Source organism: Mchenga conophoros, linkage group LG22 (genome assembly GCF_057382185.1).
Source record: "Mchenga conophoros isolate Kocher_MC1m ecotype Shallow Benthic linkage group LG22, M_conophoros_male_GT1.1, whole genome shotgun sequence".
Classification (NCBI taxonomy): Eukaryota; Metazoa; Chordata; class Actinopteri; order Cichliformes; family Cichlidae; genus Mchenga; species Mchenga conophoros.
This window is the reverse complement of record NC_140546.1, coordinates 2,964,279-2,980,524: the sequence shown is the minus strand read 5'-3', so window position 1 is coordinate 2,980,524 and position 16,246 is coordinate 2,964,279. Positions and strand designations below refer to the sequence as shown.

At 42.6% G+C, this 16,246-nt stretch overlaps 1 protein-coding gene across 1 annotated transcript in view; it reads right to left on the bottom strand.

Moving 5' to 3' along the window:
• LOC146548528 (autotaxin-like) overlaps window positions 1-16,246 on the bottom strand; it is a 31,802-nt gene extending 15,556 nt beyond the window's left edge. Inside the window, exons 1-22 of the mRNA XM_085261329.1 lie at window positions 16,062-16,246; window positions 14,341-14,446; window positions 13,579-13,728; window positions 11,717-11,842; window positions 11,571-11,631; window positions 11,041-11,138; window positions 10,763-10,842; window positions 10,445-10,564; window positions 10,089-10,144; window positions 9,009-9,074; window positions 8,308-8,380; window positions 8,110-8,218; window positions 6,988-7,113; window positions 6,867-6,898; window positions 6,636-6,763; window positions 6,268-6,346; window positions 5,493-5,580; window positions 4,993-5,159; window positions 4,807-4,864; window positions 4,413-4,552; window positions 2,250-2,391; window positions 1,532-1,609 (exon numbers count right to left, since the gene is read on the bottom strand). Coding sequence (XP_085117455.1) covers window positions 1,532-1,609; window positions 2,250-2,391; window positions 4,413-4,552; window positions 4,807-4,864; window positions 4,993-5,159; window positions 5,493-5,580; window positions 6,268-6,346; window positions 6,636-6,763; window positions 6,867-6,898; window positions 6,988-7,113; window positions 8,110-8,218; window positions 8,308-8,380; window positions 9,009-9,074; window positions 10,089-10,144; window positions 10,445-10,564; window positions 10,763-10,842; window positions 11,041-11,138; window positions 11,571-11,631; window positions 11,717-11,842; window positions 13,579-13,728; window positions 14,341-14,446; window positions 16,062-16,079 — 2,101 coding nt within the window. The 5' untranslated portion in view covers window positions 16,080-16,246. The remainder of the gene's footprint in view (window positions 1-1,531; window positions 1,610-2,249; window positions 2,392-4,412; window positions 4,553-4,806; window positions 4,865-4,992; window positions 5,160-5,492; window positions 5,581-6,267; window positions 6,347-6,635; window positions 6,764-6,866; window positions 6,899-6,987; window positions 7,114-8,109; window positions 8,219-8,307; window positions 8,381-9,008; window positions 9,075-10,088; window positions 10,145-10,444; window positions 10,565-10,762; window positions 10,843-11,040; window positions 11,139-11,570; window positions 11,632-11,716; window positions 11,843-13,578; window positions 13,729-14,340; window positions 14,447-16,061) is intronic.

Sequence of the window (16,246 nt, the reverse complement as noted above, 5' to 3'; positions counted from 1 at the left end):
AGATAAAAGAAGCTCAGGTGTCGATAAAAGCTCTGTATGAACTAGGGCTGGCACGATTAGTCGACTAGTCACGATTATGTCGACTATTAAAATCGTCGACGACTGATTTAATAGTCGAAGCGTCGTTTGAAGCTTTGTAAGATCACAAAGGACGCAGGAATGAGTAGTAGGATTTAAGGGTGTAATAACGGACTGAAACAGAAGATGGCAGCACTGCATGTACAAGGATGCCAGCTGCCGTTAAACCCCGAAGCAGAAGAAGCTGTGTCCCAGAATTCATAGCGCAGCCCAGCGCAGTTTCCAACAATGGCGGCAGCTAGTTAGTTTTAACTTTACTCTTATTATTCTTTCTGGGTCACAAAATAAACGTTTAACATATTTTCAGGCGAGAATGTAGCTGTGTAAACCTCAAATATCTGCTCAGTTTATCAGGACACCACATATTTTCAAAAGCGCTCCGACGTTTTCGGAGACGTCTGTTACCCACTAGCTCGTTAGCTAGGCGGGGGCAAGGCTAAGTAGAGCCGTGAGAACACCGGACTCCCGGCAAATCGTTTTCAAACCCACCGCCGTCTTTCGCTACTCAGGTTAAACATGATATATGAGTCACTTAGATAACTTAAAATGTTATTGTTTGGCTTTCTTTAGTATTTTATTTGTTCCTGAGTAAATCGGTTTGGCTGAGATTAAAGTTATAGTTTTTGCACAGCTAAATAAACTTCAAGCAGACAGCTGATCATCAGAAGTTTGAGACGCTGGATAATATACTCCGGTGTCCTGTTATATTTTAGAAAGCAAGGAGTTTATTAAACTTCACCGAAACAATCTGCAAATTTCATTAAAAATTAATAAACTACCATCTTGTCTTTATTTTTAGTTAGCACAAACACTTCAAGCTGTAAGCTAATGATAGTTATATAAGAGCAGATGCTGCTGGTGCAATAAGCTGTACGCTGTACGTCCAATGGATGATGATCTGATTAGTCGACTAATCGCAAAAATAATCGGTGACTAGTCGACTATCAAAATAATCGTTTGTGGCAGCCCTAATATGAACAACTGATCAAACTTAATGAAAAGATGCTACGGCAGGGGTGGGCAACTCCAGGCCTCGAGGGCCGGTGTCCTGCAGGTTTTAGATGTGTGCTTGATCCAACACAGCTGATTCAAACTGCTAAATTACATCCTCAACATGTCCTGAAGTTCTCCAGAAGCCTGGTAATGAACTAAAGACGAATTTGCTAATTACCAGCTGACAGTGGCATATTTGGTTAGTAGGTTTTATTTGACAGACAAATCAGTGCTCAGTGAGAAGAGTCCTAATGTTTCACGAGCCTGTTACTGAGACTGAAGCACAAACATCTTGTATGGGAATGTAACATATTTTGTGGAATGCAGTAAAGACCAGATTCCCCACATTCCCGGTCCCTGGTATAAATACAACATCTTGAGACAACTGTTAGCGTGTTGCTACAGTTACGTACAGCTGAAGTGAAAATACGAATTTTTGACTTTTATGGAGGTGACTTACTCTTGAAGGCAGGGTACATGGGGACAGTGTTGGTGATGAGCGAAGCGTCATATCTGGACTCGGGAGACGTTGCCAGCTCTGTCAACACAAACGTGTGAGTCACACCTGTCTTATCATCCACTGTTTGCACATATCCAAACAAGCTCGTATAAGATGTTGACATCGCAGAAACGTCACTCAGAAGTTGTGACAGTCAAAGTTAACCCAGTGAAATTTCGGATTATTGTAATGATTTCCTATTTTCCTGGCACTCCGCTGGAATTTCAGTGTTTTCCTCCTCAAATATCATTTTAAATGTAACTATATTATGTTAAATAACATAAGCTATAGTGCTAACAATGTATGCAAAGTTTGGACAAATGAACTCCCCCATCATATGCAACAAGGTGGCCTGGTCCACTTCCTGTCGTTCTCTAACTTCCTTGGAAAGGTGAACTTCAGGAAACTGGTTCTCAGGGCCCTGATTGCCATCCTTATTAAAGGGTTAGACTTTTATTTTTTTCACATAATTGATATATTTTATTTTCTATATGACTACATCAGATAAATCGTCAAGAATTAAAGCTCAAAACCTAAACGACTCTTTCGATTACAAATAACTCAACATAATTTTATCTCATTTATACTAAGATCCGGTTTTTATGATGTTTGCACAATGTATATTAAGCAACATGGATATTTCTGCACAGAGGGTCCTGTGTTCACCCTGTGGTGCTACCTGGGGGGAAGAGGAAGCCATACGTGAGGTGGGTGTTCTGGCCGTAGGCGCTGCAGCTCTGACTGTGATCAGCTGACACTCTGGCGTCGACTCGGATGCACTGAGCACTCGGAGAAGCATCTGGTACAGGAGTCATGTCCTCCTGTGAGACAGACATGTGACAACATACAGTGAAACTGAACCAAAAATGTGGTTAATCGCAGTCAATTCATGATTTAACAGTAGGGGCATTACTTTTATCCTGCATAGGGCCAGGTAGGGTTAATGTTTTATTCCCTTAATAAATGAAAAAAAAAGTGTTTGTTTTGTCATTTAATGGTACCAGTTGCATTTTGGTGCAGCTGAAAGAATCTAAGATCAAAGATAAAAAGCATCTAAAGTGAGAGTGAAACTCAGATGTAATGCTGGGCTCTAATATAATGTTTACTTCCACTCATGTCTGCGTGTTGTTTTGGCATTCATGCATGGCGATGTATATGCACGGAGCAGGTGTGCCATACGTGAGCAGCTGCACAACATCACAACACAACACCTGCAACGAGTCAAACACGCGAGTGTGTTTACTGCAGTGGCTGTCTGAGATTTCATGTTTGCGTGTTTTCAGAGCTCTGTCACATCCTGCTGCGACACAAACACAGTCACTCACTGCAAACACCACGAGTGTTTGCAGTGAGTGCACCACCAGTGAGTGCACCACCAGAGTGCCTCTAATGTGGTTGCATCAGAGGTTTAACCTCATTTATATCAACGAAGTTCTGAGAGGAAAGAGAGGAAGAAGACGTCTGTTTACATGCTGGACACGTCTGGACATGCTGTTCGTGCAAACACAGGGCAGGGTTAAAAAAGCAGAAATGCAAGAGTTACTCTTGTACTCTTACAGTCTGTCACATTTCAAACGAATCACCTGAGTAAAGACTTCTGTAATAGTCTTTACTCAGGTGTCAGTCTGTCGTCAGATTCTAGCATCCTTACACTGGCTGCCAGTCACTTTTCAAATGGATGTTAAAATGTTATTATCCGTCTTTAAGGCGTTGCATGGGTTGGCACCCTCAGACCTTTCTGATCTTTTGAACGGGTTCACTCCAGCAAGGTTATTGAGGTCTGCGGATCAAACGCTCCCAGCTGTGCTGAGGTCCACATTACAGCACAGAGGAGGTCGGGTCTTTCCTGTAACTGCTTCTAAACTTTCAAAACCCATCTGAAAACCCACCTTTATTCCTTGGCTTTTAAATGAGAATGAGGAATGAATGAACTACTTTCATTTGTCTTATTTCCTATTCAAATCTTCTCATTTTATGCTTTTTTCATAATTTTTCTTTTTATCTCTTTTAATTATTTTTAATTTTAAATGTTCAGCACTTTGCTGAACAGTAGCTGTTTTAAGTGTGCTGTATAAATACATTTGACTTTGACTAATCATCATAAAGCACTGATTGCACCAGGGTTAGTAACACCGGCATGTCCCTGAAGTGCCTTCAAACATGCTGATATAGCAGCTTCGAAACATTGCACAGGAAGGCTTCTTCCTCTTCTTCTATCCCAAGCGCCCTCTTGTGTCTCGCAGGCACCTCTGCATATCCTCCTTGACCACAACCATGGACGTCGTCCAAGGTCTTCCTCATTCCTCCAACATGTCCACTCTCCCTCCTCTGAACATGTCCAAACTCTCTCAGCCTCGTCTCGCTAGTGCCATCTCCAAACTACTCGACCTGAGCTTTGCCTCTGATGTACTCATTTATAATCCTGCCAATTCTGGATACTCCTAAATGAAAAAGTTTGCAAAAGGTGAGTTTTCACAGACAAGAGTATAAATATAAGAATAAGACTTTCCACAGGAACAGGGCGGTGATGACCTGCAAACTCTTCAGGTTAAGTTTCTTGATATGAACAGCAGCTAATCTTAAGCAAACAACTGGCAATCAATATGAACATAAGGACTCCTGAAATATAACAGAAAAAAACTCAAACTTTTATCTTCATATCATGGAAGTGTATCTGTGAATTTACCCTCTGACGTTTTTATAATTTGGACTAGCAGGAACACAACAACCAGAGCTCAGTGAATGAAATTCCAACAAGAGAAAAAACTAAATAAAGTTTTAGGTGGCTTGTAGAACCAAGCTGACTGATACAAGACGGAGTGAGAACTTTACATGTGTGTACCTGTGGTGGCAGTGTGTATGATGTCCACAGGGGCATGGCTAGCTCTTTGCTGTATCCACTGATGAACTCCACATGATGAAGAAGACTGTACTGAGTGTCAAACATCACCGCTGGTCGACCAAACGGCAGCTGGGTGCTGTCTGCAAAAACAACATGTTGTACCTCGATGCCAAATTATTTGATTATACTTCATAATTAAAGGTGATTCTGTTGGTGTCCTCTGCAGTTCCTACTGACCAATAAAATGGCAAAAAATACAAATGAAAGCAGAAACAGGAGGCATTGCTTTAAGATACATGATGAAGAAAATCTAGATTTACTGTCAAATAATCCTATTTCCTCAGCTGCTAGCTGAATGCAGCTGTTCCAGTGTGTGTGTGTGTGTAACACTTACTATAACTGTAGACCCCATCTGATGCACGAGTGAACAGCCCATTGATCTCCACTTTGTTCTGAAAATGATAAAATGTGTTTTTTTTCCTCGTCTTTGTTTGTTACAGAAGAAAGTGACAAACACGGTGAAATCAGCTGGATTTAGATGTTACAAATGATTTCTGTGGCATTGCTGCCTCCCACAGACCTCATCGTCACAGCTGCAGCCCAGGTCGTGGCTGATTTCGGCGTCGGACGGCGGCGACGGTGGCGTGACTTCCTCTGGCATGCTGGGTTGGAAAGGCGGATCTTTCAGCATGTCGTTCAGACTGCCGTGTGTCCCGTTGTTTGGAACTGGCTTCAAGCCCAACAAGTCTAAAGCACGAACAATCAGAGGACACGCTATTATAGTAGTAATGATAACATCGGTATTATTATCTCGGCCAGGAGTGTCCTTCTCCAGTCCTTTAGAGCTTCCGTCCTGCAGCTTTTAGACACATCCTTGTTCCGACACCTGAATCAAATGAGTGGCTTGTTATCAGGCCTTTGCCAAACTTGATGGCTGAAGAGGTTTCCAACCATTTGATTCAGCTGTGTTGGAGTAGGGATGGATCTGCAGGACAGTAGCTCTCGAGGACTGGAGTTGGACACCCCAGATCTAGACCATATTTTCTGGTATTCAAAAGAAGATAAAAAAATGATTCTTACCACACATGACATTGTATAACTCTATATTCTCAAACTCCGGCACCATCTTCTGAAATTTGAAGCTTGGCCCATGGCCAATAAAGATTGTCTACAAAAAAGAAGGAGCATCAAACAGTGAAATCAACTCGTGGAGTTTTCAAACAAACTTTATGAAAAACTGTCGTGTGGACATCAGATCAGAGCGATGTACTCCTCATAATGAGGTAATAGTCAGCCATGTTTCTTGTCCTTCTCTCAAATTCTACTTTTCTCGAAACAATACTCCGCGTGGAACAAGAAGAAACCTCTGGGGCTGAAAATGAAGCCGAATGAACCTTAGATTCCAAAAGCTGCAGTTCCTTCAGCCACCACTTGATGTCATCATCAAGGGTCAGTCATCATGGCCTTCTGTGATAAACTGCCACTTTATAAAAGATGGTTTTAAAACGGTACAAAGTCTTTTTTACGTTCTTTAACAATCACATCTGTACTGACAACACATCTGTCTTCAACTATTTAAATTCTGTTTGACTACAACTGCTACATGTCAGCCTTTAACTCACCTGGTTCAGCCACTGAGCTGAGCTGCTCGTAGAGCTGCTGGTGTTTAACATATTAAGATACTATGGCTTGCTGTGTGATTTTAAAAATGCTACATGGTAACCTTTGGCTCAGAAAGCCCAAGATGGCGGTACTCATAACGCCAAGTATTCAAACAAAGTATCCAAGCTTGACGCGCGATGCCTTTAACATATAAACACAGAAGGAGCAAACAGCAGATACGACACACGAGTACCCTCATGCTGGTTATCTTGTTGTCAAAGCCGTGATCACCAAAGAAGCCACACCGAGTCCTCGGCTTTTCTGGCATTTTCCTGAAAACAACAAACATGGAGTATGCAGGCACTGAGTCATTCTGTGATTTTTGTAGCTCAGTGTGACAAAATGCAAAAATCCTTCCTTCACCTCACTTTCTAAATATCAGTGAACTTAACTTAAAGTCCTCAAATTTAACCAGACATAATTTAAACATAAAGTGGGAGTAGAGGTCACTGAGGCTGCCCGTTTCCTTTGTAATCGTCTTATTTCTTCCTCAGACTTGATAAGATCTCGATTTATTGGTAGTTAAAACACCGTTTCTGACAGATTAGAATCACAGGCTACCTGGCAATGTGCCACTTCCTCTCCATCAGCAGATGGACATCCTCAATCCGTCTGTTGTTGGCGTAGTGAAGCCTCTTGGGTAAATCCCGTTTCAGGTATGGCTTGAAGTGCTGAGCTGGCATTTTGCACTGAAACAGTAAATACAAAGGTGAACGACCTGACCCCTGCAAACACAGCAAACCGCTCAGTTTGTTTTAGGCTGTACTGTGATCTTATACATTTGTTACTTACAGTGAGGTTTGCAACCACAACTTTTGGGTCATCTGGAAATGGAAATTTGAGAAATATAAAGCAGGTTTTGCATCTAAAGAAAGCACGTGTCACACTGTGCTATTTAAATGTGCGCACTTACACGTGGTCGGTTTTGGCTCACGGGGTCGTATTCTGCCCAGCGAGCCAGGGATCAGCGTGATCTCGTCTATGTTGAGTGGGTAGCTGCTGAGAAACTCTGTCCTGTCGCAGTGGGCCTCCTCCATCCCTGAGACACAGCAGTGACATCTGTAACTTCTCGACACACCTCAGACGTACACAAGTTGTGTCACCAAACGTTTCATGCTTGTGCTGACACTGAGAGTACACGCCAAGTGAAGGAACCTGTGTGTCTTTTAAAAGAACCATGTGACTTTCACCAGTTTTAATAGAGACTCTCAAACCTGATGCAGCTCTTGATGGCATCTCTGTGGCCTCCAGAACTAGAAGAGGTCAGATCTAGTGTTTCTTTAATCCTGTTTTTCTCCCGTCACCCTCAACCAATCACAGCAGATGGCCCCGCCCCTCCCTGAGCCTGGTTCTGCTGGAGGTTTCTTCCTGTTAAAAGGGAGTTTTTCCTTCCCACTGTCGCCAAGTGCTTGTTCATGGGGGGCCATCTGATATTTGGTGTTTTCTCTGTCATATTGTCTCTATTCATACTAAAAAGCAGCGTGAGCTGTTTGCTCGTGTGATTTTGTGCTGCAGAAATAAAAGTGAATTGAATTAAACTAATGTGAAGAAATGTTGAGTCATTTTTGACCAATCGTTTCTTCTGTAGCCCTCATATAAAAAGTCTATGCATAACTTCTTCCTTCCATTGCGAAAACTGGGAACATCCCATCTCAGAGTGATGCTGAAAAACTAGTCCATGCATGTGTTGTTTCTGGATTGGACTATTGCGATTGCTCATTTCCAGGATGTCCGAAAAAGTTCAGTGAAACCCTTCAAAGTTGATCCAAAGTTGTTGCAGATCAGGTGACCCTGAAACATTATTTAGTAATGAGGCTACAGGATCCGGCTGCTGGGGGGCTTCCTGAGCACTTTTCCTTCCTCCCAGTGAAGGAGTAAAGGTTCTAAAGAAGGTCTCTTACTCTGTAAAGGAGCTCTTCCCTCCAAGTACAAACATAGAGGACTGTCTAATCATTGCTGCATTTACAAGAACTGTAATAAAAGGGTTAATTAGACAAAATCCTCTGAATTCAGCAGGTTTCTGTGGAGCTCATACCGTGATCTCCTACAATGATGAGATTGATACAGCGGTGCAGGTTCATCTGCTTCAGTCCATTCATTAGCTGACCAATGATGTTGTCAATTTCCCTCAGAGGGTTGTCCAGCTGTGGACAATATTTCAATTGAAACCAAAATGATTGATTATTGCATATCATTAATCGCACCTCTTAGACCATCTTCAGGCCTAGCTCACCTCACTGCTGAGTGGACCCATTCGATGTCCGTAGGCATCGGGCTGCTCTGAGTGGATAGCATAAACATACGGCCTGAAAAGACATGACGAAGGAAACGTTGTGCTGCGAAACACTTTTCATGGAACAGTGATGACTGAACAAGGTAGAAAAAAACTTTGTTTCAGTGTGAGTTCAAGCATCTCACCTGAACGCACAACCAGAGAAGAAACACAAACACCTACTTCACCTGCTGACACACCAAGCTGTACAAACACTCCATGCACGTCACTACCCAGCACTTATCTGCAGCATCACCTTCAAGCTACTTTTTGCACAATGCAACAGTATTTTGCACATTTCCACTGCACTGTCTTGTTTCTGTATCGTCCTGTTCTGTCTGGTGTTTCACTGTCTTGTCTTGTTTTATTGCAGTGTTTGCACATTACTCTGTTATATGTCATATGTAGCACCAGGGTCTCTGAGGAACGCTGTCTCATTTCACTCTGTACTGTAACACTGTGCATGGTTGAAATGACAATAAAAGCCACTTGACACTTATCGGCGTCTGATCCGATCACTGACCCCAGACTCTGCAGTCTCTTAAACAGACACACCCACAGTATCACTGTCACTGTCATTCGTGAGTAATTTTACACATTATTTTGTGTGTGAAAGCTACATGCTAATTTATTGTAAAAAAGTAAAAAAGACATGGACACACCTGACATCATCGGGCAAGTGCAGCCAGTGCAAGATGGTCAAAATCCTCCTTTCAAGAGGAATCACCCTGAAAACAAGAATCATGATGATTAAAATGTTAATGACAAAACCTGACGATCAATTTTTATTCTGTCACCAAATAGCTGAGGCTGATGGTTTGAATGTAAATCAGCAGATGAACACGCCGTTTTGTTCAGACTCCTCGGACTCTTCAATGGCCTTTGTTGTGACTGTGTGGGAGTATTGTCCCATTGTCTGTCTGTCTCAGGATGTGACTAGTGCGCATCTTCATGTGTAGCCCTCGTGATCATTGAGTCATGGACATGCAAACACTCGCTGACATGAACCTGTCTGCTTCGTGCCTGTCAGTCGCGCTGCGCTCGGTCATCGGGTCAAATCAAAATCAAAAGCTCCTCTTTTACGTCTGTGTTGCTCAGACTTAATAACACTTTGTAGTTAATTACACGAAGCATCAGAGAAGCACTGTTGCTCGATGATGTCACACATTTTAATATTTGCTTTTTAAAATTAAAATCTTTGACTCTGCCCAGTATCCCATTATCATTTATCTTCCCCTCACTGCTTCGGACTCAATCTTCAAGAGTTTTTCAGCTACTAAAGTGTATTTGTGTTGTTTTTTCCCTGAACCTCCCTCATTATTTCTCCTGAAAGACTGAGTTTTATTTATTTTAGTGCATTATTGTGTTATTTGGCAAGTAGAAAGATTTCCCCACAATGAACAACAGCTTCACCAGCATCCACATCATGTCTCCTTTCTGTACTGTTTCCCTAAATTGGCAGTATCCTCAGCAACATCCACACCTAAGCCACAGACTGGTATCCAGGGTGTACCCAGCTGTTTGCCCATGAAACGAGTCATAGGCTCCAGCCCGACTTATCCCCGAGGGGGCATTTCATTAAGAGAGATCCAGGGCTCTGACTGAGGCCATCGGACATTCAAAGAAAATCAACACAAAATATATCAAGAATGTATAAGTAGTGCAGGAAAAGTGGAAGTGACTCCTCAGTAAAGTCTGATATCTAAAGCTACTGAAAAACATTCCAGTACTAACTTAAGTACCAAGGCCAGAAGAACGTGCCTGGTTTCACTCCTTGTTTCTCAGCGGTGATCCAGATCTGAAAAAGAAACAAAAGGAGATGAAATCCAGAAATCCAGCGGTCCTCTTAAACGCTGTTATAAGTGACCTTAACACCTTACGTAAGCTCTTCAAATCTATGGAGAGAAAATGTTGACAAAATGGTCACAAATGTGTTCAATATTCTCAGGATTTTGTGTCACTCTGCGTACTTACAAAATGTGTGCTCCGGCACACGTACAAACACCAGTTTTTAAAGAAGCACGCTTTTTAAATTTGCATTTTATGCTTTAAGAGTTACGCCTGCTTTTTGGTCAGCTGGACTCTAGACTGGACTCACAGGCTGTCCGCCCCACCAGCGGTGGTTCAGTTTCTCTCTGGAACGCAGTGTGAACGTGGCATTAAAGTCTGGGTCATACATGGTGTTCCCCACAATCCCGTGGGACTCTGGGTACAGGCCCTGCAGACAGATGGCACATTTACTGTTTTAAAAATGAGTCCAACGCTTGAGTAGCAACACGAGCACAGTGTAAGGGCATTTTGAACACACTGGCAAACATTTGTGTTTGCTCATTCTTCAGACAGAGTACTCATTAACAGACTAGCTTTACTGTAACTTCCAACATGAACCATCCATTAAATATGCTGGCTCACTTACCGTGGCTAAGGTGTACAAATTTGGAAATGTTTTTGATGGGTAGACTGGTCGCATGTACGGTGTAGACGTGCCACATCCTCCTGAGGGGAAACAAAAGGTAACTTTTTGTTAAATTTTGCATTTTAAGAAGTAAAGAGTTGTGAAAGCTGCATTTTACAGGATGATACAAGCAACCAGGCTATATTTTTGACTCATCAAAAAGTAAATAAAGGACATACAGAAACTGCTGGCTCTGTAAAAATCACTTAAATACAGATGAAGTTAAAAAGAAGACATACTGAGTTTATGAAGGTTTGGGATGACAGACTGGTCCTTCTTCAGGTAGGAGGCTCTGAACCCATCGAGCGAGAGCATGATGAGAGGAGGACGGACGAAGCTGAGAAGCACAAGAATGACAAAGCTGATTGATCTGGTAACATCACCAAACTCCAGTTATTCTCCAAAATGGTGTTTCAGGTTTCTGTAGAAGGCGTGGAGCCATTATGCTTTTTTTAGAGACGTGGTTAGTCATCAGACTCCACGGAGTTTGCATCTTCTCCCCGTGTTTGTGTGGCTTCTCCCCGGGTACTCCGGCTTCCTCCCACAATCCAGAGACATGCACTTAGTGGGGATAATTGGCAACTCTAAATAGGTGTGAAGGCGGGGGTTAATGTGAGTGCAAATGGTTGTCGGTCTCTGTGTGTTAGACGGGCGACCTGTCCAGGGTGTACCCTGCCTCTCACCCTGGGACAGCTGGGATAGGCCCCAGCCCCCCCTCGACCCTGAAAAAGGATAAACAGATGGATGGATGGATGGTCATCGATCTTACCCTGCAGGGCATTCAGGACTCGTGATGTCCTCGCATTCTTCTTGCAGCCACGAAGTCTCACCTGGAGAGGAAACCACAGTACATCACATGCTTGAAAGCAAATTTAATCTCCATGTCACTTGGTTAAAAATGATAATGACATGTACCTTTGCACATGGACTTGTAATTTGAGCAGCAGTCTCCTTTTTCCAGACAGTCCTCTGAGCAGTGGCAGGCATGGTCTTCATTCCTCTCCTCCCTACACCGTTCCTGTTTGCATTCAAAGCCTCCCTCTGAGCACAAACAGGAAGTCAGTTCATTGATTATTTCCGTGTGTGAAAAATAACATTTTCACAGGATTCTCTGCAGTTCTTTGAGAATCTAAGCACATGCAATGATTCAGCTTGTAGAAGCAACTTCAGCAGCAGTAACCTAAGTAAGTCTAGTCCACTGGTCCACTCGTCTTTGCAACACTGCTCCAGTTGACTGAGGTTGATGGTTATTTGTTTGTGCACAGATCTCTTAATGATCTTTTTCTTCTTCTGTATATTCAGATAGAACTTAGCAGACCTAATCTGTGCTGCCATGCTCCTTCTTAAATTTAGAGTCCTATCCTGGCACAATATCATGAACTTTAACATTTAACATGTGAATGAAATGAATAGTTTTAGGCCTCTGAGCTCCAGCTCTTGTTCTGTTTTGGGGGGTTTGCAGTTAGCCTGAGCAGAGGTCTGACATCCACTCCTGGGAAGATGGTGACATCATGATAAGATATACATGCATTTGATTAGCAGCACCAAGCTGCTTCCTACCTGATTAATTCAGATGAAAGCAGGAAACACAACGCATCAGCGTGCTGCATCATGACAAATTCAATCTGATTACATCATAACGTTACTCTTACTGGCTCCGTTCAAGACTCTCTTGTGTTTTTTCCCTTTCATTCAGGCGTTTACAAAACTTCTGAAGGAATGTGTTATCATGTACAAAGTTGCAGTCTTACAAAGTTTTCACAAAAAGTTTCCTGAGACACTAAACGATGCTGATCCTTCACACAGCCTGGTTAGTAGGTGTGAACCCACGTCCATTAAAAAAATGACTTTCAGCTGTTCCCTTCTTCACAGCACATAGTGCTCTGTGTTTGATTTGGCATCTCAAAGGATTTTTGTCACAAAGTCCACAGAGTCTCCTCGTTCTGTAGAAACCCATCCAGCAATCAGACTCCTGGACAGCACGTTCACTCCATCACTGATCGTTAGCCATGTGGTACAAACTCTACAGAGCTTGTTGATTAAACCATTGTGTTACTGAGCCTTGAAAGTAATGCAGTGTCTCTGTGGCTCCACGACCATCTTCCAAGTCACATGTTAGACGAGCTCAGGCTGCACATTCGCCTCCAGCAGCCTCGACAGCTTGTTCAACTTTGGCTAAATTCTGCCGAGTTCATCTGCCTCCGAGTCCCCAATGAGCCCTGTTCCACTGTTTAACTGTCTTCTCCCAACCAACGTTTTCAGATCTCAGATCTCTGTTGCATAACAGAGGGTCCTAAAATGTGTTACAGATTATCCATACCCAGGCAACGCTGACGTTTTATTATACGTTTTAAAAAGAAGACCCACAAGAAGCTCATGGTTGCTGAATTCATTTGAAGATTTTTTTTAATGTTCCACAGTTGTTTACTTCATGTTTTCAAGATGAACATACAGTTATAGGTGATGCAACCGAGATTTAAATTAGCATCAGATGAAAATGAACATTTTGGCTTTTGTTAAATTTCCCTGTGTTACAAGAGAAAGTACTCATCCCGAGCTTTGTAGGCATGTTATATGAAGCATATGTAAATATCTATACTTTTAATATTAGACAGCTCTGTAGCTGTTCATTGGCTGTTACACATCTCTAAACTGCTTTTAAGGGTTTACATTGTCAGCTCGATGCAGTTAGTTGTTGACCAAGAGCCACAGACTGGGTAAGAAAACAGGAAGTGAAGAAAAGACGAGAGACGTGAGCAAGTGTGTAGAAGCCTGACCTGTTTTCAGGCAGTGCTCATCAAAGTCAGAGCAGCAGCTGTAGTAGGTTTTGCAGAGATTGTCACATCTGCATCCTGGAGGGCTGGCCACCTCCAGCTCAAAGCACCTCCCCTTACAGGAGCCCGCTGAGCTGACCCACTCTGAAATGACTACAGGGAGGGGAAGGGCATGGTGAGACACACATGCTGCAAACATGCCCACATACAACGTTTACCAAGTATAATGGTGCACAGCTCTGGTATAAAATGTGTTTTTATGTCTTTAAGCAAAATCGAGAAGTCATAGTACACAAGTTCTAGCTCGGTTTGCCTCCATAACAGTCATTCAAGGTAAATTCAAGTAATTTTCCTATAACGGTTTTTGTCATCTAGATTTTCGATGTCAAAACTCATAATTAAAACACTCCTGTTGATGTGAAGTTAAAGTTAAGTAAATGCAACTCGTTCCTGCTTGAAGTTTTGTTCACATTGGCCCAACCATTAAGGAGGAAATATGTACATACAGATATATATTCACATCTATCCTGCTATGATTAGAGTGAGAAACAAAACACCAACAGCCTGTAGCTGCTAGCTCGGTGTTTTTTCTCGCTTTGATGTAACTTGGCAATACACATTTTAAACATCAATGTCATTTTGGTCCAAATGCAGAAATAAAGGTTTCCACCATATTTGATCACATCAGTCTTCAGCTCAGTTATAAGACTTTCTTAACTCAACAGCCCAGAATAAGCGTTGCTAAGACAACAAGTGTGTTCTCACTTTTAGTATGAGATGGCGGGTTGTCCCCTCCCTCTGAAGGTCGGCTGGCTTGAAACACATAAGCTCTGCTGACATCAATGCCCCACAGACAGAACGCAACCACTACCTGCAGAAAACCAGAGAGCATTTCTTTTTAACACATTTCCACTCCTCAAGGTCAAAGGTCAGGCTTGGAGGATCTCTAGAGCTGGTACAGCTTTAGTATCCTGCTCAGCAAATCTTTACAAGAACTGATGTTTTCCAAAGTACAACTTAAACCCAGATTTAAGGTGAAAGCAGCTCAGAATGGTAACGGGAGCTTTGTTTCATGCAGCTCCAACGCTTCTAATAGGTTTAATTACACAATCATGCAGTTGGACATTTTCTTGCTTAAATAAGTAAGACTTTCCCTGAAGAATCAACTAGATGGCAACTTTGTTGCTCGAAGATCTGTTAATGATGAAGCCTAAACAGTTGTGCAAGTTGCTGTGCCATGTGCACCAGGTGCACCTTTACACCCACATACAGTTGCAGATGTTGACTCTCCTCACAAGCCTGACGGTCTCCACTTTTACCCAAATAATAATAAAAAGATTCACACAGATTTACATATTCAGAGTTTCCCTCTTCCATTATGATATTTATTACTATTCAATATTTTAGACAATAAAAACACTCAAATTAGTAGAAATCTTACATGAAGTAACATAAGTTCAACCATGAGTTAGACCATGACCTGAACACCGAGTTTAGAAACAAATGTTTGATCTAAAATGTGATCTCTCACAGATCACATTTGGCCTTGACAGACAGTTTGGACGCAGGGTGACTCTGGTCACCCCAACTCTGCAGGTCAACCTCGTACGTGTCATGTATTCAGCGGTGGTAACACATCTGTGCCATACCAGGAACGCACAACACTTGTCAGTGCCATAACTGAGTTAGAAAGTCCCAAAGTAGCCCAATTAGGTCCAGATGTAACTGGATATTGTCTGTCCACTCAGCATGTAGTGGCCAGATGTTAGATGTACTGTGACTTCTCCTCCACACTACAGCTGTCATAATCTATGTCGATACAGCGCCATGACTTGTGGATCGTGTCCGGCCCTCAGAGTGCTCAAGGTTGCCAAAATCAGTATGTTATCCGGGTATTTTAACGTCAACTCAGCGTGGACTGGTGTGTTCTTTAAACTACGACGATCCAGTGACTGATGACTAATTCAGGTATAATTCATTTTTAATATACTGCGTTTGCTAATTTCAATTCATTCTAAAATGAATGATAATAAAAGTGATGATGGTGACCAAACCCACGTCCTGAAGGGAGACGGGAGTGATCCACGGTGGAACCGTTAACCTAAAGCTTTTTGCTTACCTTTACCTCCCACAGGTAAACAAATCTGCGGCATTGTTGACAATGAGCTGTTCCAGGCTATCCATCATCATCATCTGTCCCGGCGTGAGTCAGACCCAAAATAACAGCAGTCATCGCTGCTGCATAATTGATACTTCGCAGACTTATGTAATGCCTTCTTTCTTAAGGTAAAGCTTCCAGGTTTGCGCGTTTGCGCTGATATCAGGCACGGAGCGATTGTCTCGCTCTCAGGTCGATACATCAGTTCTGCAGCCCTGCAATCTGTGTTTAGAGGGCAGGCGGGGCGGAGCTGGGAAACACTTTAAATGAAGCTAAAACTACACGACGCTGAAATCAAACCAACAAAACTGTCACAGTCTTACCGTACCAAATTTCCCAGAAGCATTTTCCAAAGAGTCACTCTACTTCTGGCATTCACTTAAAAAACTGAAAGATGTGACCAATGTCCGACAGAAGGTCCTCGGTGCACCTCTGCAGATCGATGAAGCACGGCGCAGGCTTCCAACTCTCTCCCGCTCTCTCTCTCTCCACTTGTTTGCCTTTGCTCTCTCT